The sequence below is a fragment of the Lissotriton vulgaris genome, chromosome 5 (assembly GCF_964263255.1).
Source record: "Lissotriton vulgaris chromosome 5, aLisVul1.2, whole genome shotgun sequence".
Classification (NCBI taxonomy): domain Eukaryota; kingdom Metazoa; phylum Chordata; class Amphibia; order Caudata; family Salamandridae; genus Lissotriton; species Lissotriton vulgaris.
The window spans coordinates 1,637,633,959-1,637,660,637 of record NC_141693.1 but is presented as its reverse complement, the minus strand read 5'-3'; the positions used below and the strand labels follow the sequence as shown (position 1 = coordinate 1,637,660,637).

General features: G+C 44.7%; 1 protein-coding gene across 2 annotated transcripts in view; it reads left to right on the top strand.

The window, feature by feature from the left end:
* The window catches only part of RDM1 (RAD52 motif containing 1), a 257,044-nt gene that overhangs the window by 202,214 nt on the left and 28,151 nt on the right, over window positions 1-26,679 (top strand). Inside the window, exons 5-6 of one of the 2 annotated variants that reach the window (XM_086923782.1) lie at window positions 8,034-8,132; window positions 26,308-26,396. In XM_086923782.1, the coding sequence (XP_086779908.1) occupies window positions 8,034-8,132; window positions 26,308-26,396 (188 nt within the window). The remainder of the gene's footprint in view (window positions 1-8,033; window positions 8,133-26,307; window positions 26,397-26,679) is intronic. The other variant, XM_086923783.1, reaches the window with a different exon arrangement.

Below are 26,679 nucleotides of genomic sequence, written 5' to 3'. Positions count from 1 at the left end.
GCACTCCTGTACTCTTCCTGCATGCCTCCCCATGCCACACACGCTTGCGGCTCCCGACCTGAGTCCAAGCCTTACCTGTGGGGGTGCTCTGCTTCGCCCTCTCCCTCCGCTCGTCCGATGTCCTGCTGGGCGATCCCGAACACTTTGCAGCTCTGTTGCTAGGCGACACTGTAGCCGGGCGGGTTACAGTGCTGCCTTCTCCTTCGTTGGCGATCTTGGGCAGATTCCTTTCGACGAACAACGGTCACGATACCTTTCACCTTGTAGCTTCCTTAGTTTCAAGAAATCCTTTAGCACGTTGTGGCTCGAGCCGGCGATGGCGATCTTTTCTCACAGCCTCAGTTACGATGACGGCTTGGGAAACAAACAACTATGCAGCAGCGTGGACGATGCTTCACGCTGCGGGGGCAATGCGGTCACGGGGCACCTCGTAAACCGCACCACGGACCACACAGCAGTCTCAGGCGTGCAAAGAGCACATGCACACAACGTCGCTGAGACCCAGTCCTTAGATTCAAGCAAGCCGATAGCAAGTTGCGATTCGGGCCGGTGGCGGCAATCTTTCCTCACAGCCTCAGTTACGATGACAGCCCGGGCCACTAACAGCTATGCAGCAGCGTGGACTATGTTTCAAGCTCCGAGGGCAATGCGGTCACGGGGCACCTCGTAAACAGCACCACAGACTACGCAGCAATCTCAGGGGTGCAAAGAACACACGCACACAGCGTCACTGAGACACACTTCTTGGTTTCAAATAGGCCTTTAGCACGTTGCGGCACGGGCCGGCGGAGGTGATCTTCCATCACAGCCTCCTTTACGATGATGGCTCGTGCCACAAACAGCTAGGCAGCAGCGTGGATGATGTTTCACGCTCCAAGGGCAATGTGGTCACAGGGCACCTCGTAAACAGCACCACAGACCACACAGCAGTCTCAGGCGTGTAAAGAGCACATGCACACAGTGTCGCTGAGACACACTTGGAAACTTTTATGTTCCTGAGTTTCTACTACAGGGGGACCAGCTCTCCTTGGGCCCTTGCAGACCAATTACTTCAGGACACAGCACACATCAAAGTCCCCTCAAGCAGGGAGACACAGCACACAGCAAAGTCCCTTATCCTCTCCTCAGTCAAATCAGCAAACTGCAGGCCAGCCCCAGAACACACAGCCAGGGCAGTCTTTCTCGTCAGTCTCTTCAGCTGTTCTTCTTTGGCAGAGGTTCCTCTTGACTACAAAGTAGTTTCAGTCCTTTTTCAATCTGGATTTCAGTCATGAGTTCAGGAGTTTCAGCTCTTACACTTATTCCCCTAAATGCCTTTGAAGTCTTTGTGTTCAGGGGGCTCTGACCCCGGTCCAAACCAGACCTGGGTGTCATCCTGCCAGTGCACACCCTCTTTCTTTGATAGTCAGGGTCTGGGGCCCAGACGCTCAGCAGGAGGTGGAGCCATCCTTTTGTGGAAACAACATAGCCCTTTTCACATCCAGGGGGCTACTCCTCAACCCCACATCAAATGCAGGCCAGCCTGTTGCTGTCTCACCTTCTCCTCCCTGGGGTCTGGACACTTTCCAGAACCTGTCACATCCAAACCCAGATGGTCAGTACACAAACAGGCAGAGGCACACAGGATGGTTTAAGACAAGAAACCAGCCACTTTTAAAAACATGGTTTCTAAGCACACAATTTAAAAACCATCTTCACAAAAAAAGTGTTATTCAATTCTGAGTTCAGGCACCCTAAACTCCACCTTTGGGATAATATGCTGGAAACATGGGATACAGCATTCCCCATTCTTTCCTATGGGCAAGATGGCCTTGCAACAGTGAAAAACGAATTTGGGATTATTTCACTGTCAGAACACGGTACACACCTCAGTACATGTCCTACCTTTCACATACACTGCACCCTGCCCAGCGGGGTACCACGGGCCTTCTATAGGGGTGTCTGATGTGCATAACAAGCATTTACAATGCAATAGGTCTCACAGCATTAAAGTTTGAGTTATTGGCATTGTGTATGACAATGCGTTGCATATCATTTTTAGCAAACTTTGAATTGGTGAGCAGTGAGAGTGTGTGCAAGAGTATGCTGTTCCTCACAGCTGTTATTATTCACACAGCTCTGATGATGCACCTCACGCACGGGGCTGACGCAGTTAGTATTCACACAGCACTGATGATGCATCTCAGGCACGGGCTCACAGCTGTTATTATTCACACAGCTCTGATGATGCACCTGAGCACGGGGATGACGGAGGTATTATTCACACAGCTCTGATGATGCACCTCAGCACTGGGCTGACGCAGTTATTATTCACACAGCTCTGATGAGGCACCTCAGCACGGGGCTGCCGGCAGTTATTGTTCACACAGCTCTGATGATGCACCTCAGGCATGGGGCTCACAGCTGTTATTATTCACACAGCTCTGATGATGCACCTCACGTACGGGCTGACAGTTATTATTCACACAGCTCTGATGATGCACCTCAGGCACGGGCTCACAGCTGTTATTATTCACACAGCTCTGATGATGCACCTCACGCACGGGGCTGACGCAGGTATTATTCACACAGCTCTGATGATGCACCGGCTCACAGTTGTCAAATTTGAAGGTAAATGAACTACAGTGTAGAATTTGGAGGTCTCAATCTAGAAATCGTCCCCACCGTAAAAGCTATGAAGACATGGAATTTCAAAATGCAGTTGTTAAAATGAGTTAAAACATTAGAACGCGGTTCAATGGAGGAAATTTCTAAACGAGGAAAGGTGTTGAATAATTCAGATAAACAGAAAAAAAAGTAGAATACGTTTTTAACCAGAACTTCAAGTTCCTTACTGGTAAATGCTTGAGAAAAGAATTCACTTTCATTTAATGTATTTTATCAAATTTAATTTATGCAGACCAAGAATTGCGTTAGTACGATGCAGATGGCCAAGCCACCTACCGTCATCCGTTTCCACTGGTCTCTGGTCATCTACAACCTACTTTTCGACTACAAACCATAGAAGATTTACCCCCAGCTGCCACCCACTCACTGCCCCTTCCTTCATTCCCCGATCAATGTTAACTACACAACAAGCACTGCACCATTCAACCACCTGACCCAACTCCCCTAACCTGTATCTCTGAAATCAACATACCTGCCATCTCACATCGCGACACACACCTGGTTACATTAACCACCATGTCTTGAGCCTGCAGTGGCCAGCTGTCCTATACTTACAGGATCCCTCCGCAAGTTCAGCTTCATGTCCGGCGTCCGTAGCTAATCTTCAAACGGACGTTATTGGTCCATAGTTTTTAACACTTCTGGGTTGCATAATAACCAATACTACGTCTGAACATATACTGGGCGTCATCTACGAGTGGAAAGTACTGGTAACGTGTTAGTTGATCGTAAAATGGACGAAGCAGCTGCAAACAGGAGTGACATCTTCGTAATCACAATCATGGAAGCGATTACAAAATAAAAAATCATTTCGAGCGGGAATGCAAAACCAACAAAATGATTAACAACATTAAACATGCATTAAGTTACAGACGGGATCAACAAACGAAAGTGCAATTCCTCGACCGTGAAAGAAAGGCACGTCCAGGCTGCCGTCTTCCTTGTTTTTAATTTTTTTATTTATTTAATGTGATTTTATATAGCGCGAACTTTACCCAAAGGTGTCAGAGCGCTTTACATAAGAACCAGTTGAAAAACATAAGGACTAAGGATTACATGCGTTACATAAAAGATACAAACAGGAAAAATTGCAAATGTACAAGATGTAAAGACACACAAAGAAGAGACTGGTGATTAGAGTTATCTCTGTATACCATATAGCACTTTCTGTATGTCAGGTGTGGGTGCACATGTTATAGATGCATATGTGCAGTGTAACTTATGCTATCTATTAAACGTGTGTGTTGAGTCAGTCCAGACGCCCCTCCACTCCCAGAACAATTTTAATATTTTTCTTTATGATACTCTGTTCATCTGCACGTAAGGTTTATGGCCGTGGCATTTTCCATGCACATCAGTTAAAATCACACCGAGGCCTTCTGACCAACAGTAGAGGTGTTCACACTTGTAAAGTAATTGTAGTGTGCACTCTTTGAGGTGTTAAGCAGTGTCGTTTTTATGTCGATTACATTCTACTCGTAAAAAGACGAAATTTGGCCTTCACACTGCGGCACGTAGGCGCAGCTCTTCTGTGATTTATTTACAGGCCCTGGTGTTGCCGGGTCAATGCGTTCCCATCTAGCAGGCCTGATCAGATTTAGGTTAGGGGCCCATTCCCCTAATGCAACCTGTACAGAGCAGCCTGGCTTGTAAACCTGCCTGCTCCTCAGCTTGCCGCTTACCTCCGGCGAGTCCATTCACCGATGCTTTTTCCTCCTTCACAATTTCATAGCAAGTGAAGTGGTGGACGTGGGCAGTGATAACAAGCATGCTGCCTTCCGTGAAGCCGGCCAGGAAGAGAGCAGTCATCGGCGCGCGGCGGAGACGCTGGCGCCGTGAGCGTGCGCGCGACCAAATCCGCGCATGGCCAGCACTTGTCGCTCCCTCTCCCATTCAGAATGCTGGGCGCGTGCCCAGCTCTTGTCTCCCTTTGTCGGCTGAAACGATTGCTATAGTTCTCTGCCGATAACGCGCTTCGCGCGTCTCTAAGCCGAGACCTAAAAAGGGAAGGTAAGGCCTGGCAAGTGGGTGCATTTGTCAGGACAACAAGGCAGTTAACAAACTGCGCACAGGCACTACAGTGGCAGACCTGAGATCTCTTTTTAGGGCTACTTGTGTGGGTGCCACAAATTGTGCGGCAGGCCCACTAGTAGCATTTGCATTACCAGCCCTGGCACACACACTGCACTTTACTAGGGACTTTACCGGTAAGACAAACATGCCGATTATGGCCAACCAATTACCATGATACTTTATACAGGTAACCCTTGCACTTTGACACTGATCAGCAGTGGCAATGTGCCCAAAGCATCTAAGCCAGTAAAACAAAATCCATCACAGCATCAAAAATAGAGGTGGTAGAGGCAAAAAGTCAGGGGTAACCATGCCAAGAAATGCCAGGTCTAACAATTTACAATTGCAATTGAACTGTTTTACAATCAGCATTTACTACTGTAAATTATTTATTGCTTACCTGTGCCAGGTTTGCTTGGTTCTAGAAGTAAAATAACCAAGAGGATATTTTTATACAAAAACAATTGCTCTGAAGTTCAGTCTTTAAGTGTGTACAACATATGTTTCTCTGTTACTGCCTTACTGCTCGACCACACCACCACAAATAGAGAGTGAGGTTCTATCTAACTTTCCCCCGCCCACCTTTGGGGTTCCACTGGACTCTGTGCACACTATACCTCACTTTGGTATAGTATATACAGAGCCAGCTTCCTACATACATCTTGTGCCAATATCAGAAATGTGTGAACAATCCCTTTTTGCCAAATGGACAACCACATATTCCATTGTTACAAACTGAGGCTCCAAATGAATATACATTAAGAAACCTTACTTTCTTTATTCGTGTTGCATATTAAAGCCTTTAATAGGCTGTTTAACAAAATAGTAATTACAATAAGCCCAGACTAAGCATGTTTTATGGAAAAGTATTTGCTTGATTTATCAGTTTTTCATGCTAAATTGAAGTAATTCTGTACATACTGTGGTTGTCTTTTGCATAGTTTTTCCCACTACTGCATACGTCTAGCACAGGTATAATGGTGGTTGGACTCGAACTATTGTAGATGAACTTAGTAGGGTGGTACCCACCCCTGGTTCTTTTCTTGCACGGTCATAATGGTGGTAATTCTATACATATTGTACGTCTTGACACACTGGTGCAAAGCCCTTTTGTAATTCTGGTACTATTAAAGTATTGCTAATTTTATCACTTTTATAACACCATCTCTACTTTTATCTGAATGTTCATCCTGTAATATTAGTCTGCCATTATTCATGCACTGGTCTCGGTAAATGTATCTAAGGCTAAGGCAGATAGACAGTCTCATGGATGATCTCAGTACACATTTAAACAAAATGTCCTTGTTGTCAAATCCTGTGTGCAAGCACGCTGGTAGCAAAAGAACTAGTGGGGACAAGGGACCAATATGTATGGACAGTTGTTGTTCTGGGACAATATATCCCGCTTCTGACCACGGATTTCTCTATCACTGAAATTGTGATTAATAAACTTTTTTTTTACAGAAATTTTTAAAACATTTTATTGGGCTTTAAAATGTTTAGTATTCACAACCAACATGAAATGTAACTGTAGTACACGGCGGAGTGATAAGTTTCTTGCATTACATGGTGAGATGTTAACATTTGTCATTAGTACACTATTAAAGAACTCTAGTCGTTGGCAACACGTCACAGAGCATTACAGTGAAGCATTTCTTATTATTATTACATACCCATGCGGGGGTTCGCATATATTGCCCCGAAATGCATTCCATTTACCCCACACCCTTGATCATTTCTTGGGGCACCCCCTATGTAGGTAAACTGCTCTTTCCGCCACCATTGCACTGTCCATATCACATTCCCATTGTCTGTAGGTGGGAGTCAGCCCCGTGCCCCAATGCTGGGCTATGTTGCGTTTCGCAAATACCATCCCCAGCGCCGGCCAGTCCTGTGTCCTCAGGTTCAGATCTTTGGGCTCCCCGATATTAAGAAGACACTTTTTTGGTTCTGGTAGGACTGTGGCTCCACCAACCCGCAAGATAGTGTTCATGACCGCCTCCCAGTGTGATCCGTGGACAATCCCATAAAATATGATAGAACGTACCCAGCAGGCCACATTGTCGCAAGAAGAGGGGTGTGGGGGATCGACCTAGTAGGTGCATTGTAATATGCGTGTAGTATATGCGATGAAGGATTTTTATTTCCACTAATTTGAGTTTGGAGGAGATCGCAACCTCTCGTGGAGACACGAGTGCCTCCTGCCAGTCTGTTTCATCCAGTTCTCCAATGTCTGATTGCCACTGTACCCCTAGGGTCTTTGTGGGGTCTGGTTGATTGTTTATTATTTTTCAGTTGGTTTGAGATGTCCTTTTTGCACATGTAGTCTGTAAGGATTCTGTCCTCTAACCGTGAGGCCTCTGGTAGCTGCGTACCTGGTGGGATAACTCCCATAAGTGCGTGCCTGATCTGCATGTATCGGAATGTTTCTGTTGGCACCAGACCATACGTGCCTCTTAGTTCGCGAAAGCAATGACTTTCCCTTCTTCCACAGATCTCCTATCTTTGAGATACCTATGAGGTCCCAGTGTCTGAATCCCTTGGTGTTGCATAGTTTGCCTAGCCACCGGGTTTCCCAGAGTGACGTAGCCAGTGTTAAAATGTCCTCCCATCCTAATGCTCGCTGTGCCATGTGCCATATCCGAACAGTGTGTGCTGTCGGACCCGTGAGGGTATTCTTCCTTGAAATATTGTACAGGGCACCAATAATGTGCTCAGCCGGAAGAGCATATCTGTCCATGCGGAAAGCTGGTTCCTCCTGAGAGGCATGTAGCCATTGGTTTATGACCATAAGCTGCGAGGCCCATTAGTACAGTTTTATATTAGGCAAGGCGATTCCCCCGTCATACCAGCCCCGTACCAGTTTGTGCATTGCTATACGAGCGGGCTTTTCGTCCCATAAAAGATTGGTGACTTCAGCATCAATCGCTATGAAGCATGTGGGGGGAACCGGGAACGGGGTGTTTTGCACGGCGTATACGAATCTGGGTAGGGCCATCATTTTGAATGGGCTGCTCTTCCCAGTAATGTCAGCGGTAACGATCTCCAGTGTTTTACATCACAGCAACATCTTTTTAGTGGTTCCATGATGTTTTCCTCAATGAAATGTGCGGGCATTGGAGTGATATATAACCCGAGGTACCTAAATCCTTTGGTCGCAATTCGCAGTTCACAGCCTGGCGGGAGCCTCAGAGGGGGGCCATGTAATACATTTAAGAGTGATTTTGCCCAGTTTATTGTGAATAAACATTTGACTGTATTTCAAATCTTATGCACTTTTCTTTTTGTTTTAGACACCCTAGAGTTTGTGATGAAAACTGGGAAAACTCAAAAATTTGCTGTTCAGAAAGCATTGTCGGATGCATTTCAGAAGATACTATTAGTGGTTTTAGGTGAGAATCAAAAAGGATTAAAACAAGGTTACAAATGGGTTTAAAAATGCAGCAGTTCATGTTAAGACTTGGGAACAGTATCACTTAAGTTAGACTATCACTACCTGTACCTCTAGGTATGTATAACAACATTACATGAACTGGATCACATTCCTAGTATGTGATTATGGCAGGTACTTGGTCGTAGTACAAAATAAGGTAAAACAATTGTGATACTTTCTTCAGCTGAGTAGTAGTATTACAATTAGTACTTCTGAAACATCTGTAAGACAAATGTTCTCAGTATGTCAAGTACTCTGACTGTTTGGACAGTATGATGTGATGCTGTGGGAGCTGCTGCCTGGTCCTCATACAGGCATCCACCTGTAAAAATGGTCACGTCTAACAGTTTTCTTGCAGCTTCAGCACAAATGGTCGGAATTTTCCAAACTATAAGGGCTGTTGTGAAAGTTCTGCAAAAAGAACAATTGATGGACAGAATGCAGAACAATGTCATACATTCACTCCAGTACAGAGATCTGGGCCTAAATCCATCGTTTTGTTGCTCACCATGCCGTTCCACTTTGGACTCAGCTACATGCAAATCAGTCTTGACCCTGCGCCCAATGGGAACAGTCCAGCCTGAACTGCCAGGCCAGGTTCTCCCTGGACTAGAAACAAGCATCCTAGGACCTGTATCGGGGTTTCACCCCTCTTCAGCCAGGATAGCATGATTCCAGTGGCAAGGAGAACATGAGACCCACGTCTGGGCATGCCCGTCCCACTCGGGGTGACAAATGCAAAAAGAATAATTGATGGACAGAATGCAGAACAATGTCATACATTCACCCCAGTTCAGAGATCTGGGCCTAAATCCATTGTTTGTTTTGCTCACCATGCCATTCCAGTTTGGACACACATGCAAATCAGTCTTGACCCTGCGCCCAATGGGAATAGTCCAGTTCGAACTACCAGGCCAGGTCCTCCCTGGACTGGAAACAAGCATCCTTGGACCAGTCAAGGCTCAAGACTGATTTGCAAATCGCTGGGTCTTAACTAGGGTGGCATGGTGAGCAAAAGAACAATGGATTTAACCCAGATCTTTTGACTGGAGGAGAATGCTTGCATTGTCAGCTTTCCGTTCATCATTTGTTTATTGTGAAGGTTCTGCCAAAGCTGGTGGAGCGCAAAATCTTTATTTACAGATCTAATGACCTAAATGTTGGTTTTTAGTGGATTTCTAGGTTAATATTTCTCCGGGCCCCTCTGAACTGGCAAGAATGTATAACAAGCATTTGCAATGCAATAGGTCTCGCATTCACACTAGTTTGGCTATTGGCATTGTAAATGACAATGCCTTTTATGTTTTGAGTTTTAAAACATATATATTAGGCATTGTCCTTTACAATACGTAAACACGGCTCTCCGTGCCTCCAGTGATTGTTGCTAATTTATGCCCTGAGGCTGAAAGCCGGGGCTTAGGCCACTGCATTTATTAATCTGCTGTACAAATTGCTACTTTGCCCATTTTGCACAACCCGATTTTTAAAATTGTTTTAGGGGGTGTCACACTTCGGGGGCATTCTTTAACTTACCTGACCCTCACAGCTGTCCCCACAGCCGATTAGGAGCTGACGCGGGACGCTGTGAGGGAAGCCGCCATCTTGGTGGAGACACCGGGTTGCGGACCAGTTGGTTCTTCCGCCCCACCCTCTTCCGGTATTTATGGAGCGGCGTTCCCGTCTGCGCCCGTCCGTGCCCTGATGGGCCCAGGGCCCATACCCCCTGGCCAAACTGCCGATTCGTCTCCCAGACGTATATACAGTGCCAATCTTCTGCGAGCCTACAGGTCCCATCGCAAAGCGGCATGCTCCCTGTTCAGTCCAACCAGCAAATCCTTCCAATCTTTCTCTAACTGCTCCCTGTCACTCGAAGTTCCTCAGCTTTGTCGTAGCTGCACTCCTAAACCGCCGATTAATCCTGAAACTGCTTACAACTTTTATAGTATGAACTGCCGGTCCATACCCAAGGACAGGCGCGAGATCTTTGATCTCCTAAATGAAGAACAGCCTGATGCCCTCTTTGTTACTGAATCGTGGCGTCACGATGGCTCTGGCCCAGACATCGCGGAGGCACTGCCAGCCAATTATGCCATTGTTAGGTGTGACAGAGGGGCACAAGTTGGTGGCGGCATCGCTATTGTTTTTAAAAATATATATCAATGCCAATTGGAAGGCATTGTCTTGCACAACTGTGAAGCCTCGTCTTTTAAACTTGTTCTTCACCCCAAAACTTCGCTGTCCGGCTTAATAATCTACCGCCCTCCGGGACCTGTTAACGACTGGGTTTCCCTTCTGTCAGATTTCATTGCTTCATTTTTGATTAAATCCATTTCTCTCCTAGTGGTAGGTGACTTCAACATTCACTTAGACGACCGAGCAACAGTGCAGCCAGAACCTTGATTGCTGACTGTCAGGCAATGAATGTCATCCTCCTTAACTCCGGCCCCACTCATAAAGGTGGACATCTATTAGATCCCATCTTCTCGAATCTGCCTGACTTGACATGCTACCCGGCCTTGCCCGTCCTCTGGTCCGATCACTTTCTGGTCAGCTTCAGGATTACGTCCAGGACTGCTCGAGTTTCTCACAATGATATCCATGCAGAAAGCAAGAGGGCTTGGAAAAAATTGAACATTTGTTCTTTGAACAAAGTGTTAGCATCCCACCTCCCCGCAGAACTGCTTATGTCAGTGGATGCGGAAACCGCAGCCTCCTCGATGGATGCCTGGCTAAAAACTGCCATTGATATCTGTCTCCCTATTTCGTTAAAGAAGGGTGTGCCTCACAAGACTCCAGCTCCTTGGTATACAGAGACGCTAAAGGCCGAGAAATCCCGCTGCAAGAAGCTGGAACGTGTTTGGCGCAAAGACTATTCTAAGCCATCAGCTCTTTTCTACAGAAGTGCTTTAAAAACCTACCAGACAGCCTGTGCCTCTACTAGGGCCAACTTTGTTGCGAAGTCTATAGAAGAGGCCCTTGACAAATCCAAAGTCTTGTTTGGCCTAGTCAAAAACCTTGCAGGGACTCTCACCATAGCCAAAGCTCCCACCTTGTCGAGCCGTAGATTTGACGACATTGCCCAGTTCTTTATAAATAAGGTGGACAAGATCCACCAGGACATCTCCACTTGTAAGCAGGGACATAATCCTACGGCTCAATCGACTCTCCTCAAGGAGGTCACTCGTCACACGGCCCCTATCCTCTACCCGTTATTGACTTGGCCTGATCTAGAGCCTGATTGCCTCCTCGATACTCTCTGCAGAATAAAATCAGGTTCCCTTCTGGATCCTTTACCCATTGCCGTACTTAGGTCCCTTGACCCCCTGCAACTGTCAGTAATCTGCTCCACATTGAACCTATTGTTTAAGACTGCCACAGTCCCGGCCATCTGGAAACACGCAATGGTCACGCCACTCCTGAAAAAGCCTTCTGCAGACCCCGAACTTCTTTCGAACTACCGCCCTATTTCACTGTTACCTGCTTTTTCTAAGGTGCTTAAACGTCACATTCATCACCACCTTACCCAGTTTGTGACCTCTAACAATTTACTCCACCCCTCGCAGTCAGGATTCCGGTCAGGTTTCTCAACAGAAACAACGCTCTTAGATGTTAAAGAGAATCTCCGTTCCCTGCTTGACAGAAGGGAGACCGCCGCGCTGATATTACTCCATCTCAGTGCGGCGTTTGACACCATTTCCCACAAAATCCTCCTGGCCGCCTTAGCCATCATGGGCGTTGAAGGATCGGCCCTGGGCTGGCTGGCCTCTTTTCTCGCTGATCGCACTTTTCAAATCTTTTCCCAATCCGCCACCTCAAATGTTTATCCCCAACCTCACGGTGTCCCTCAAGGTTCTATTCTTAGTCCCCTTCTTTTCAATCTGTATGTCACCCCTTTAGCCCACATAGCAGACAGCGTCGGTCTCACTCTATTTACGTACGCCGACGACTCGCAGATTGTCTTTTCGGTCACCAAATCTTACAAGGCCTCCACTTCTCTCCTTTCAGTTGGGCTTGGTGAAATTGCCAAGTGGATGGACCATAACCTTCTCAAGTTGAATGTCCTGGGACGTAAACCCGACCTATGGACTTCGAGGCACTAGCCTATTGAACTCGGCCCCCTTCCAGCACCTGTTGAACAGGTTCGTAATCTCGGTGTTGGTATTGACAAGGATCTGACAATGCAATGCCAAGTAAGCAAGGTATCATCCACATGCTTCACCATTATACGTTTGTTGAGAAAGATCTTGTGGATGTTGCCTGTGGATACCCGGCGATCGGTCGTGAATGCCTTGGTCACCTCCCGGTTGGACTATGGTAACATACTTCACCTGGGGGCGGCCAAGGCTGTCACGCGCCGCCTTCAGTTGGTTCAAAATGCCGCAGCGCGCCTGCTTAGTGGCTGCCGTAAAACCGACCATGTATCCAGCCACCTTCGTGAACTTCATTGGCTGAAGGTGGAAAACCGTGTGAAGTTCAAGGCGCTTACCTATATGCACAAGATCAGGCAGAAGGTGGCCCCAAGTTATCTTCAGACCTTGGTGAAATCATATTCTCCTACCCGTTCCCTCCGATCCTCCTCCCAAATCCACTTCTCTGTGCCGAGGGTCAAACTCTCTAGAATGGGAGGCCATTCTTTTGCCTATCTGGGGCCTAAGTTATGGAACTCTCTTCCTCTGATAATTCGGTCAGAGGATAGTCACACTCGCTTCCGCAAAGCCGTTAAGACCTGGCTCTTTGATCAATAACTGCATCCGCCTCTTCCTGACTTTATTAGCTGCACAATCTTAGCGTCGGGAAACCCTTAGGGGTAGCTGTCGCGCTCTACAAACTCAAATAATAAATAAATAAATAAAATACTAACAGCTTAAACCCTCGCGAATTTCATTTAAAGAGTTTTATATAGTGCTGGCTAGACCCGTGGGTATCAGAGCTGTTTACATTAGGAAACACATTATTACACAGTTGAAAACAGTTGCAGTTTACATCGGTTATACGAAAACACAATTAAGGAGTATGGAGTAAGGATAAAATTGGGCGGATAGGGATAAGGAGGAAGAAGGGAGATAACGGCAGGAGAGACGAAGGAAGGTCTGCCCAATGTCCGGCTGGGTAAGAGACGGCCGAGGAGAGAATCCACAGCCCATCTCCCCTATAGCTATCGGGGTAGCTCCATCGGTCAGGTAGCAAGGTCTCCGCGGTCGAGGGAAAGTTCTCAGGGTAAATGTCCTGAAGGGTGTACAATAAGGGCCTTCTCGACCGATTGTTAGATTGTAAATATCAGAGGAAGAGACTGGCCTGCGACGTCTTCAAAGTACTGATAAATAGTGCAGTGTAAAAGATGTGTAAGTTTTGTAAATTACACAGAAACAAAGTGTAAAGTGAGAGTTGCATATGATCCGAGCTATAATCACTAACAAAGTGCTCCAACAACTTTCGCTCTGTTATTACACTCTCGCAGCTCAGCTATTTCCTGCCCTCTCCGTAATTTGAGTGTGCAGTGTGGCATTGCGTAATGTCATTGCTATCTTTGGCCTTATAAAAAATACTTCAGCAGTAGTAGGGCCCTGGCTTCACCACCTAGTGCAGGGTGGGCTGTGCTTTATGGCCAGATATCACACCAATAGTTCTCACCACCCTGGGATTACCTGGAAAAATATGTAAAACAATCAATCAGTTACTAGCCCATGACATAACAATATGTTCAAGCCATTTGGGCTGCTGAATTCATATCTGTGCATAGATCGCCGCCTAGTGTTGGGTCCGGATGATTGCACATTGTTGTCCTGGAAGAGTCTTCGAAGTATCACGAGATAGGTGGCTCCTCCCTGGACTACAGTGCGCATGGGCATCCTCTCCATCCTTAGATTGTTTTTTTCCGCCATTAGGTTCGGATGTAATTTCGTAACTTGGAGTTCGGAATCGATTAAAAACTTTCTAAAAGGCCAAAAGGCCTTCGGGGTCGTCGGTATTGTTATTCGATCGGTGCTGACAACTTTATTCCTGTTGTTTTCTACTCAGGACGTCCAATCGGGCCGCGTGGCCTTTTCGACACCAAGGTACCGATTGTCGATGGAACGAAGTCCATTCAAAAGATGCCCCAACTGTAACTCGAAATATCCACACATAGATAAACACCCTGTGTGTAACAAGTGTTTATCTCCAGAACACAATGAAGCCGACTGCTTAGCTTGCGCACAATTTCGATCGAAAAAGACACTTTGGATTCAACGAGCAGCGAGGCAGACGATGCAGAAGACAGCGCCTGCCCCGGAAAATATCTTTGAAGACGACGAAGAGATAGTCGAAGCTGAAGACTGAGATCAGCAGTCGGAGCAGGGGTCAGAACATGACCAACTACTACGTCGACGATGAAGAAGACATCGTCTAGGTAAGTGACGACGATCCAGGCATCGGAGCCGTCGAGGACGACTCCGGCGAAGACACTGGGCCAACCGTGAATACGGAGCCCAGTACATTTACTGATACGCTTCCAGAAGCTCAGGTCGAGGCATCGCCGGAAGGCCTTAGCCAAGATCATGACATCGATTCTATAGCCCTGCAATTCAGCCCGGCTAAGAATATAAGACAAGAGCCATCGGTGCAACATTACCATAGCTTGGTAAAATCGAAACCGAAAGTGATGGAACCAAAACAGAAACCAAAACTGATAGACTTTACAGTCTTCGGACCGAGAGGTGTGGATTCATCGGAGCCGACCAAAAAGAAAATGGTCGTCGACCCGGCTGGGTTGCATATAAGGGTTGTCGAGCCGAGAGCCAGTACACCCATGTCCACGCCTAAGCTAAAGACCGTCGAACCGATGAGATCGATGTCGACACCAAGCAACACAAACAAGGGACTCGAACAGAAGACGGTTGTCGAACCGAAACAGAAAGTCGACAAACCAAGGCCGGTGCACACAAAGACACTCGAGCCAAAGGCAAGGATCGAACCGAAGGGGTCCGTCGAGCCGAGGCAGCAAAACATCGCTCAAAAGCAGCAAGCTCCGAAGACGACACAAGGCCAAAAAGTGGTTATCGAACAGACAAGAACAGTCGGATTGATAACAATTACGGCTCCGAAGAAGTTCATTCAGACTAAAAAGGCTGTTGAAACACAGAAGTCCCTCGGACCGATAAAATTCGGACTTCCAACACACGTAAAGCCAAGAGCGGTCGAACCAACAACTGGAATCGAACCGACACAGACAAAAAAGGCGACAACGGGGAAAAGAGCTAAAGCACCTAAAGAGCAAGAGCCCTCAACAGATGAACAGTCAAAACTGTATGTTGACCACGATACTGGCAGAGTTACCCTATATAAGAGGAAAATCAGACCAGACACTTATGCTGAGACCTATAAGATACCACTCAAAAAGAAAAGAGAGACTTCTACATTTCCAATTCTCTTTGAGCCTATCAGACCACATGTGCAAGTGACTTATACATATTCTCCCACAAGTACAGATGAGGATGTGGACTATGAGGATAATGAACAGTACAATTATCCGGTGGACAATGACCAGGACAACCAGAATCAACCATGGTCTGACCCTGTAGACTCTCAGCCCATTCCAGACAATACTGCATATCCTGTTAAGACTTCGCCTACAGAGGACACAGCTGCTTTCAATGCATTGATAGAAAGAGCAGCATACAATCACCACGTGAAGATGCATGCAGACCCCATTGAGGAAGACTTCCTCTTTGACACTTTCAACACTTCTGAAAGATCAGTCAAAACATTACCAATGTCAAAAGGGGTGCTTAAACACGCATGGGACATATTTAAGGAAACAACCAGGGCACGGGTCATTAACCCCAGAATAGAGAGGAAATATAGGCCAGCACCAGTGGACCATAGATACATTAAGGGACAGCTGCCTTTAGACTCTTTGCTAGTATCCAATGCACGTAAACGTAAACGTGCTAATTCTCAGACTACAGGCGAGGCTCCACCTCCAGACTAGGAGTCTAAGATTGGTGGTGGTATTGGCTGTATTGGTGATATATGTATTGGTGCTGGTGGTATTGGTAGTGGTGGTATTGGTGATGCTATTGGTGGTACTGTGGTAGTGGTATTGGTGGTGGTGATATTGGTGGTAGGATTGGTAGTAGTGGTGGTATTGGTGGTGATGGTATTGGTGGTGGTGGTATTGGTATTGGTGTTGGTATTGATTATGATATTGGTGGTGGTATTGATGATGCTATTGGTGGTGTCAGTGGTGATATTAGTGGTGGTGGTATGGGTGATGATATTGGTGGTATTGGTGGTGGTGGTATATGGTGGTATTGGTGGGGGTATTGATGGTGGTGGTATTTGGTTGTGGTATTAGTGGGGGTATTCCTATTGATGGTATTGGTGGTGGTATTAGTTGTATTGGTGGTGGTGGTATTGGTGGTGCTGCTGGTGGTTATATTGGTGGTGCTGGTATTGGTGATGCTATTGGTGATGTAGGTGATGGTATTGTTGGTGGCATTTGTGGTATTGTTGATGGTGGTATTGGCAGTATTGGTGGTGGTGGTATTAGTGGTGGTGGTATTGGTGGTGGTGCCCGATGGTATTGGTGATGGTACTGGTGGTGGTGGTGGTATGTGTGGTGGTGGTTTTGGTGATATTGATGATATTGGTGGTACTGGTGGTGGTATTGGTGATATTGGTGATGCTATTGGTGGTACTGCTGGTGGTATTAGTATTGGTGGTGGTAGTGGTGTTGGCGGTGGTGGTATTGGTGGCGGTATTGGTGGTACTGGTGTTGGTATTGGTGGTATCGGTGGTGGTGGTGGTATGGGTGGTGGTGGTATTGATGCTGGTATTGGTGGTGGTGGTATTGGTGGGGTACTGGTGGTATTGATGGTGGTGGTATTGGTGGTGCTGGTATTTGTGGTATTGGTGGGGGTATTGGTGGTGTTTTTGGTGGGGGTATTGGTGGGGGTACTGGTGGTATTGGTGGTGCTGGTATTTGTGGTATTGATGGTGGTGGTGGTATTGGTGGTATTGGTGATGCTATTGGTAACACTGGTGGTGGTACTACATAACATCATTCTGTGTTTTTTTGTAATAGCTGCAAGTGGCAGGAAATGTATACATTAGGATTTAGTAATAGATTTTTCAAAGGTTGTTCCGAAGGATTTGGAAGATTAACATCAATACGGAGCCCAGAGATAGCTCCAAGTGGCACGTCTCTGTTAGGGCCTCCGAGGCATCTAGTTTAGTGATAATCCTGTCCATCAAATTGCTTCCCCTGCAGTAAAATGAGATGCCTATTTTAATTATTAATTAACATGATGCCAGCGTGAACCATGGCACTAACCGAACAAGATTATTAAAAGATTATTAAAATCCAGAAAGGTCAGTAGAAAGAATGGTCCTAAACCATCTTCCCACTTTGATTTTATCGCACAGTAGTTAAAAACTTTACATCTTTCAAGTTTAAAAACTAAAACATGTTCCTCATATCTTGAAACACAATCTTCCTGACTATAAACATGTTATTTTCTCCTCCTTTTCTTGCTCTTTTCATGCCTGGCTTGAAATGTCGTGCGAGCACTCTTAGTACAATTTTGGCATTTTGAAGCTTTTTTTAAATTAATAAAAAGCATAGCAACTATTGCACAAATCCATTTAACAAGCACTGACTAAGCCAATCGGACTTGCTTGCATTTTTAGTTCTGACTAAAAGTTTTTAAGAAGCCTGCTGCATTGAAAAGCAAAAAGATTGTCCTTGTATGCAGTACATGTAAGACAAAGAATTAATGTTTGAATTGGCACATTTTTAGCATGAACAAAAGTATATAATACCTCCTCTCTGTCTAGCCTGACCTAAAAGGTTGTCGAACGCAAACACCCCGATGTTTTTTGTTTCTTTTGGATTTTCTGCTTTATCGTTCCTTCCTCGTATTTTACTTGCACAGCCCACCTCCAGTCGTTGTTTGCCACCCACCCCCTACTCTTAGCTCATTGTTGCTTGTTTAATTTAATTTTAGTGAGTTCTTGCGGTGCTAGAATAATACTTCCTCTACATCCCTTCCAAGCGTATTTTCTTGAAGTTGAAAATGGAGAATACATTAATGGAGCAAAATATGAAACCGCTCCTAATAACGAGTTAAACCAACCTAAAAAGTTTTTATTCTGCTGCCTTTTCCATATTAACACTACTTTGCTCTAATAAGATTTTTTATTGTTGTTGCTTTTTGTTCTTCTTTACTTCACTTGGGTGTGAAAAAGCTTTTCACATAAAGTAAAAAGCCTAGAATGATAGAGAGTGGTTCTGAATTTAATCTCAGAAAGATGTGAAGTTACTGGATGACTGTCTCCTAGGGCGCTGTGCTAGAGAACATGAAATATGTTTAACAACTTAAAGCCTGTATGTGTTTGCTGCATGGTTAAACACTTGAAAGGTCCCAAAGGTGAGACCTATTGACTATGCCAATGCTTGTTGGTACTTGTGTTGGTATTGGTGGTAGTGGTATTGGTGGTGGTGGTATTGATGGTGGTGGTAGTGGTGGTGGTTGTATTGGCTGTGGTGATGTTGGTGGTGGTATTGGTGGTGGTACTAGTGGTGGTATTGTTGGCGGTATTGGTGGTGGTATTGATAGTAGTGGTGGAGGTGGTAATAGTGGTGGTATTGGTGGTGGTTGTATTGGTGGTGGTGTTGGTATTGGTGGTGGTTTTTGGTGGTGGTATTGGTGGTTTGGTATTTGTGGTGTTGGTGGTGGTATTGTTGGTGGTATTGGTGGTTTTGGTATTTGTGGTGGTGATATTGGTGGTATTGGTGGTGGTGGTATTGGCGATGCTATTGTTGGTATTGGTGGTGGTATGGGTGGTGGTATTGGTGGTGGTGGTGGTATTTGGTAGTGGTATTGGTGGTGGTGGTGGCATTGGTATTGGTGGTAGTATTGGTATTGGTGGTGGTACTGGTATTGGTGGTACTGGTATTGTTGGTGGTGGTATTGGTATTATTGGTGGTACTGGTTTTGGTGGTGGTATTGCCAGTATTGGTGGTTGTTATAGTGGTGGTGGTTTTGGTGATGCTAGTGGTGGTATTTGTGGTGGTGGTATTTGTGGTATAGTTGATGGTGGTATTGGTGGTGGTGGTGATATTTGTGATCCTATTGTTGGTACTGGTGGTGGTATTGGTATTGGTGGTGGTTATGTTATGGAGCTTTCTTTAGCGCGCGATTACCCGGAGGTGTCCTGCTGCTGGTTACTTCTTGTGCAGCAGAACTAGGAAGGGAGAGTTATTTGTCAAAAAGCCAGGTCTTCAGCTCTTTCCTAAAAGCTAGAAAATTGGTAGCATTTCTCAGGTGGATTGGTAGACCATTCCAGGCCTTGGCTGCACGTAAAGAGAAGCTTCTGCCACCCCACTGGGCCTTTTTTGTGGATGGGACTACGACCAGTTTAGCTTCTGATGATCTCAGAGTTCTTTTCGGTCTATACCATTGAAACTGGCGTCTTAAATGATCAGGTCCCTGACCTTGCAGCGCTTTAAAAACTATACACAGGGACTTAAACTTCACCCGGTTCCTAACCGGGAGCCAATTGAAGAACCGAGTTTTAGAACCCAGCGGCGCCAGGGGCACACCCAAAGTCTTCGGGTTCACCTGTCTTAGAATACAGAGACATGGGATACTTCTCGGTGACGTCAAAGATCAAATTTATTGGCTGCAACCAGGAACAGAAGTGTACGAAGTCAACACAAGTAGGTTCGTCAGAGACTGCTCAAATTTTGTGTGGCGAGACATCGTCTTCTATGCTAAAAATCACATTCCCCTTTACACATAAAACAGGAGTAGATTGATAATACATATTTCCTCATTGAATTTCACAAGAAGTAACGAAAAGAATTCACTGTAACCCACACAACATGCCAGTTGGCCAGACCAGCAAAGTGAAAGAAACGGAGAAGTCAACAATTAAAATATGCGAAAAAGAAAATCACCAAAATGTACTTAATTAAATTACAGTTCCTATAAAGTGACGTTTGTACAACGTACACTAATTAGGAATATGTAGGTGACTAAACTACAGAGTCACATGCAATGTACTAATATAAGATAAAACATAACACCCTAAAAGTGTAGGTGACAATGGAAATCACGTGCATAGTACAAATAATAATTTGTATGAAACAAATAGGTGAAAGTCACGTGCATAGAACAGTATTAAAAATAATATTTGTGTGAACAAATTTGTGACAGTCATGAGCACATATGCTAACGTATAGCATTTAACTTTAACAAAATATGTGTATAGCATTGAAGTTTCTATATAAAATAGCAAATTACCTTTAGTATGCTACTTTTAAAACTCGTGTAAACAACCTACTAAAATAGCAAATTACCTTTAGTATGCTACTTTTAAAACTCGTGTAATAACCTTCTAGAACAGCAAATTACCTTTAGTATGCTACTTTAAAACTCCTGTAAACAACCTACTAAAATAGCAAATTACCTTTAGTATGCTACTTTTAAAACTCCTGTAAATAACCTTCTAAAATAGCAAATTACCTTTAGTATGCTATTCTTTAAACTCATGAAAATAACCTACAGTGGAACACAGGCTAGCACTTGAGAATATTTAAAGTAACCTACAGTAAAAATAGGCGGTGCATCCATTACCAAGTTACACGGAACACAAGCTATCAGATGAATATTATAAAGAGGCAAACAATAATAAAAACCACTTACAAATAATCATTTGAAAGTATGAATGCAAACCATTAAATTACATTTAGAAAGATGTGCATTCTCAATACGGATTACATAAAATGCATTGGAAAAGCAAACCTGTAAAGAAAATTATATCCCTATTGACACAAATGCATGCGAGTAAAATAACTTTTAAGACATAACACGTTTTGTTGGCCCCTTATAGAATTTAACTTGGTGAAACTCCGAAAGTCTGTCCAAGAAACAGAAACAACATCCTTGCCACAGATTGATTATTACACAATGTAGACTGAGGACACATCAGAAAGTAGACTGTGAGAAGCTAACAAGTTGCTCCCACGTCGGAAAGTGAAGGTTAGCTCTTTAAACAAGATAGCACATGCATGTCTCACCCTTCCGTGTTAGTTCCACTGCACATGCTAAAAAGATGCTCTTAATCTTCTTCATGCCTGGAAGTTACTTCAGAACCATGGCGTATAAATCCTCCTTCTGCCAGTGCCAGATGACAATACCTCACACTGTGTGGATCAATGACAGCATGACATTCCCAAAATGGAGGCACGTAGGGTGACGCCGCGCTGGATAGCTCCCGGTGTCACCAAGCTGTAATGCAAGATGTGGGAGCAATGGGATACGCACGTAAGAGTGCACATGATGAAATCAGCTCGTGACAAAGACGGAAACGAAGAGGCAGGTAACGACCAACTGTCACCACTTTTAACTAAATAAACTGCCAATATAACGAAAAAGTCCTGAATTGCCCCCAATACAATGTACAATTAGTGCTAGCCGAAAACAAGCGCAAAATCATGTTTCCTTCTAAATCTTTCTTCACGAAGATGTAGACAAAAAAAGTAAAATAATCTCCCACTCGGTGGCAGTACATAACCACTAGTTTCCGTGAAGGCTTTATCTCCGGTTTCACTAAAATAGAAATGACTGAACCGGAAAACAATCCTTTTACCGTTTTCAGTTTCCGTCTCCTGTTTTTACTCAGTAACGGTTGAAGGAAGACAGCAAAGCAGGTACTGAGGGCGGGGTAGAGATAGCAAAAGACTTTGATGTTCTGTGCAGCAGGGCTGGCATACTTAAATCGTATGAAAGCGAGGCGAGGCTGGCATAGAGAATAAGCAGGACTGTAAGCAGCAGTTGCCCTCGACATTCTTGTACATAGGCACACTAAATTCAGATACGGGCAGTGACTGAGGGTAGCAGTCAGAAAGATGGTAAAGACCAAAAACATGAAGCAGAGTCCCAAAATAAAGTTTAAGAGTCCTGAGGGTGCGTCTACTTCACACGCACGTGCTGACAAATTGTAGGCTTCAATTAATCTCAGGAAGAAAAGTAGAAGTAATTTAAACAGCAGAATCTGGCACACTTAAATTGTATGCTGGCAGTAACTGGGCAAAGCAGAAATTACAATAGTCCCTGACGCTCTTCTGTATTAAACAGGAAGTGCCCTCAATAACAAATAGGAGTAGGCAGGAAGAAGTGTTGCACTGGGACTGGCATACTCAAGCTGTATGCTTGCAATTACTGGCACATCAAATTTGGAGGGCGACCGGAGGTAGGTCACTGGTGGGGCTAACCAAGGGGAGCCAGTAAAGTTCGAGTAGCTTTAAATAAATTATTTTTTCTTACTTGTTGCTTAAAATCTTGATTTCTTGATGATCCTTGATGTTACAAGCTGTGTAGGTAAGTCCAAACGTCGCCAAATGTAATAAGAGGATTGGTAGCCGAGTTGTGATGATTCAAGTAGATTTATTGAAGGATAATTAGGTTGAATCATAAAGTCATTAAAGCCCCACCAGGAGCAGCTCTCCTGCTACTCAGCCCTCTCTTCCAACTGTCATCCATCCACCAGGCATCCCACACATTCTATCTTACCTCACACACTACTAACATTCCACCATTCATTCACATAGGCTGAGTAGCAAGACAGGTTAATGAGAAAGGCACATGGTATCCAAACCAGGATACCACATTTGTAAGGGGGGAGGTGGTGTGGTATCCTGGTTTGGATGCCACTTGCCTTTCTTATTATCCTGTCTTGCTGCTCAGCCTATCTGGGTGAATGGTGGAATGTTGAGTGTGTGAGGTAATATGGAATGTGTGGTGCGCCTGGTGGATGGATGACAGTTGGAAGAGAGGGCTGAGTAGCAGGAGAGCTGCTCCTGGTGGGGCTTTAATGACTTTATGATTCAACCTAATTATCCTTCAATAAATCTACTTGAATCATCACAACTCGGCTACCGATCCTCTTATTACACTGCCCAAACATTTTGTGCTGGAGGTCTAAGGCCTAGAATCAACAAGCATTGGCATAGCCAATAGGTCTCGTTTTTGGGACCTTATAAGTGAATAGCTATACAACACTGTTGTTTAATTGAAGGATATTGTGCTGGATAACTAAACATTTATAATGTCTCAAAGGCGAGACCTATTGTCTATGCATTGGGGGTGCCTTTTAAGTGTTTATGTAGAGCTATTGACTTTGCCAATGTTTCTAAGCTGTGCTGTAGAGAAGTGTGGCTCCTGCGCAGTATGCTGAGAAGTTGTAATTAAAATGTGTAAGAAGCACTGAGTGATGCTGTGGTGTTGTTAAGTGATTCTGTGCTGGCCTTGAGTTATGCATCGGTGGTGGTGAGTGATGCTGTGCTGGCGCTGAGTGAATCTGTGCACTTCCAATAAAGCTACCAGCCCTTTCCGGAGTCAACAAGTTGCAATTTTATGTTAAATATCCTAATATGCGCTTGAAGATGGCATACTGTTTTTGGGTAGATTATGTGATGATCAAACAAGGTTACTTAGCCAACAGTGCAATTATGAAGTTAATACACGCATGTTTAAAAAAATTAAAAACACAGAAGGAACTTCGAGTTTTCGTTTCGAAATGCAGATAAGTCGACCCCTCAGGTGTGTTTGTTTTGGTTTCTAAGCACTGTGCAGATCTTATATCAAAATGACACACAGTGAGCATAGTGTGGTCAGTCAGTGAATCAGAAAATGTACAGTACAATATAACTTTGATCCTGTGCATCACTGTTACCGGGGAGTCCTTGTGAGCAATAGAAGTGGGAGCGATTTACCGAGCTGCACCGTGCCGCACAGTGATTCGCGGAGGTGCAAAGCAGTAACAAGCGGTTCTGCGCGATGGAGAAGAGCAGACTATGCTAGACAATATGTTGTCTATAAGTGTACATCCAGTAATGCTTGTAGTGGAGCTGGCCTGCGGCCATTTGTGTTCCAGAACTAAACCTGCGCTTCTGCTAAAGTGAATCGTCCAGCTTACATTAAAGTGCAGAGTGCGAACTATGGGACTTATGGCAAGCCCCACCGTTAATGCCCGCACGCACTGTGCCGCGCTGAGCGACAGCCTAAGCGCTACAGTGAGGCCAAGAGGGACTGGATACCAGTTACCCATCATCAGCACACCTGTTTGTCCCTTCACTGTAAGTTTGACAACAAACAGACCGGGATACAAATGTCCTACTTTCTCAGGCTGTCTTAAAAGAAAGGAAAAAGAAAAAGGACGTATTGTAAATGAAAGCTGAAGACCATGTGAATGGTGAAACTGATGGGAGCGTCATGAGGTGGCGCGAGAGGCTGCAGCAGCGCTCCGAGCGCATGGGGTTCCGCTTGTAAGGCATGGCGCTGGAGCCTGGCATGACCAGCATTGGCCGCGAAAGTGAAAGAGCAAGGGGTGGAGAAGAATGAAAAGGAAAATGAAGCTGACGAGGAGGGAGTGGGAGAAGGAAGAGGGTAGGGGAGGGGTTTCATGCGCTGTAAGGCTTAATGAGCCATTACAGAGCCAGATGGCAGCTGTGCATGTTCACGCACGCGTAACTGCACGCTTGCGGCCAGCAAAAGTCTTTGGTAGCACTTTGAAACCCCGTTACTAAATGTCTCACCAGACAGCGCATGAGCTGGCTCAGGCGAGACCTAAAAACTACTTGGTCATCAGGCAAAAGATAACTGAGCACATGTTGCATCGTTTTTCTAGCTTTGACCCAGAATGGCTTTACTGACTGTCCCACCATGTATGGAGATCCATACCCTAAGCGCCCCATCCCCTCCAACATTCCTTATTTTAATTTGGGTAAATAGTACTCAAGTGTACTGAGGTTTATTGCCATACGTACATCATTTTGTAGTTAATTTCTCTATTTTTGCTTGATAATGAACGTTTAAGAATGTCACATTGAATTACTTCTTGTTTTGATATAATTTTCAAGGTCGACACGTGAGCTCTTTTGGGGCCTTGAATTGCTCCCAGTAAGAATTTAAACAGCCATGAAATACCTCCCTATCTGGCCTGCTATTTTCAAAAACATATTTTTAAATTTGTTCTATTATCCGGTTGTTTCCTTTTTTCAGGCTGTAGGACTCACTGACATATTTGGACATGTAATCTCTCCCCCTAATCCATATTCAACAATAGAAGGGATGATTAAAATGAATTGGGAAGTACAAGTATGGGAAAGTTGTCAGCTTGTTTTGGTTTACGATCTTATCCCATATGTTCAATGTTGAGGCTACCAGACTGTTTCAAAGTATACATTTGGTGGTCTGTGTTCCACCGCCAGCTATATAATGTCCCATGCAGCCCTGACTGTTATTGTGTGTTCCCTAAGTACCCAAGAGTTGTCTGACTACCCCATAAACAGCTAAAAGAGTCACTCAAGTGAAGACATTCCATTTAAGATCTTTGATCATTTTAATTTAGTATTTGTGTAGAGGTCTGCCTCTGTTCACTTACCACCTCTCACAAACTTGCATTATGTGATAGGATAGCAGGAGCTATCAAAGGCACAGCTGGAGCTATTTAATATGCCGCTGGGCTACTTTGTGCTCATCTAGCAACCTTTCTCCCATCCATCCTTAAGCATGTCAAACTCTTCCTGCTGTACACTTTATTCCCCAGTTTGCATTACTAGAGCAGATTACAAATGGGTGCAGTTTGCAAAAACATGTAGGCGTAAAACACCAGTGCCAAGGTGCTGCTGGGCTCTAACAGAAAGAGCTTACGTGAGATGTGTCCCTCAGAATATAGCCAAGCAAGTCCATCCTAGGGCAGGTATTGTGGGAAGTAGAAGGCAATGGATGAAATAAAGTGAGTAGGCACAGCATTTATCTATGACTAATGTCCTTGTGTTTTCAGATTCTTATAAAATTGTAATGGAACCTTACTAAGACCTTCAAAATCTCATGGTGAATTCTTTCTCAGCCCTAGTATTTTTTAATTCAAATTTTATTTCCAACTATTACTTGATAATGTATCTGTGAGGTTTAATCAGCCACATGTGTAGCGAAAGATTGATCTCCTTCCCAAAAGGTACGTTTTAAATTGGCCAACTTTTGAAGTTATTTGTTACTGTTTGTTCTTAGAACCTAGTGAAATTGTGAGGAACTCTTGATAGTGAAGCAATTATTAATGGCTTTTTAACGTATATATTTTTTCAGAGAATGGAAAAGTAGCTGCAGAGTATAGCTCCGTTCGAGAGGAGGCTGTGGATTGTTTGAGTGAGGAAGAGCTACATGGCTTAATTAAGGTAAGGATAGCTTGCTGAGCACTAAACTAAGTCTGGTGTGTTTTGTCCTGCGTCTTTATTGCCATTGTTCTTATTACTTTCTTCGAAATGCAGAGCCCTTCATGTGCGCAATACTCTTCTCTGTTCTGTGGCCATTTTGCTTGCCATGCCTACCTGTTAGAGAAATGTTGTTTGCTTTGTGCATCAGGAGCACTTTGATGTGTGTTAGTGTGGTGAATGTTCAACTGAGATGCTAAATAAAGGTCACCTTACTTGGCCATTCTAAGTCTACATAGGAAGTAAA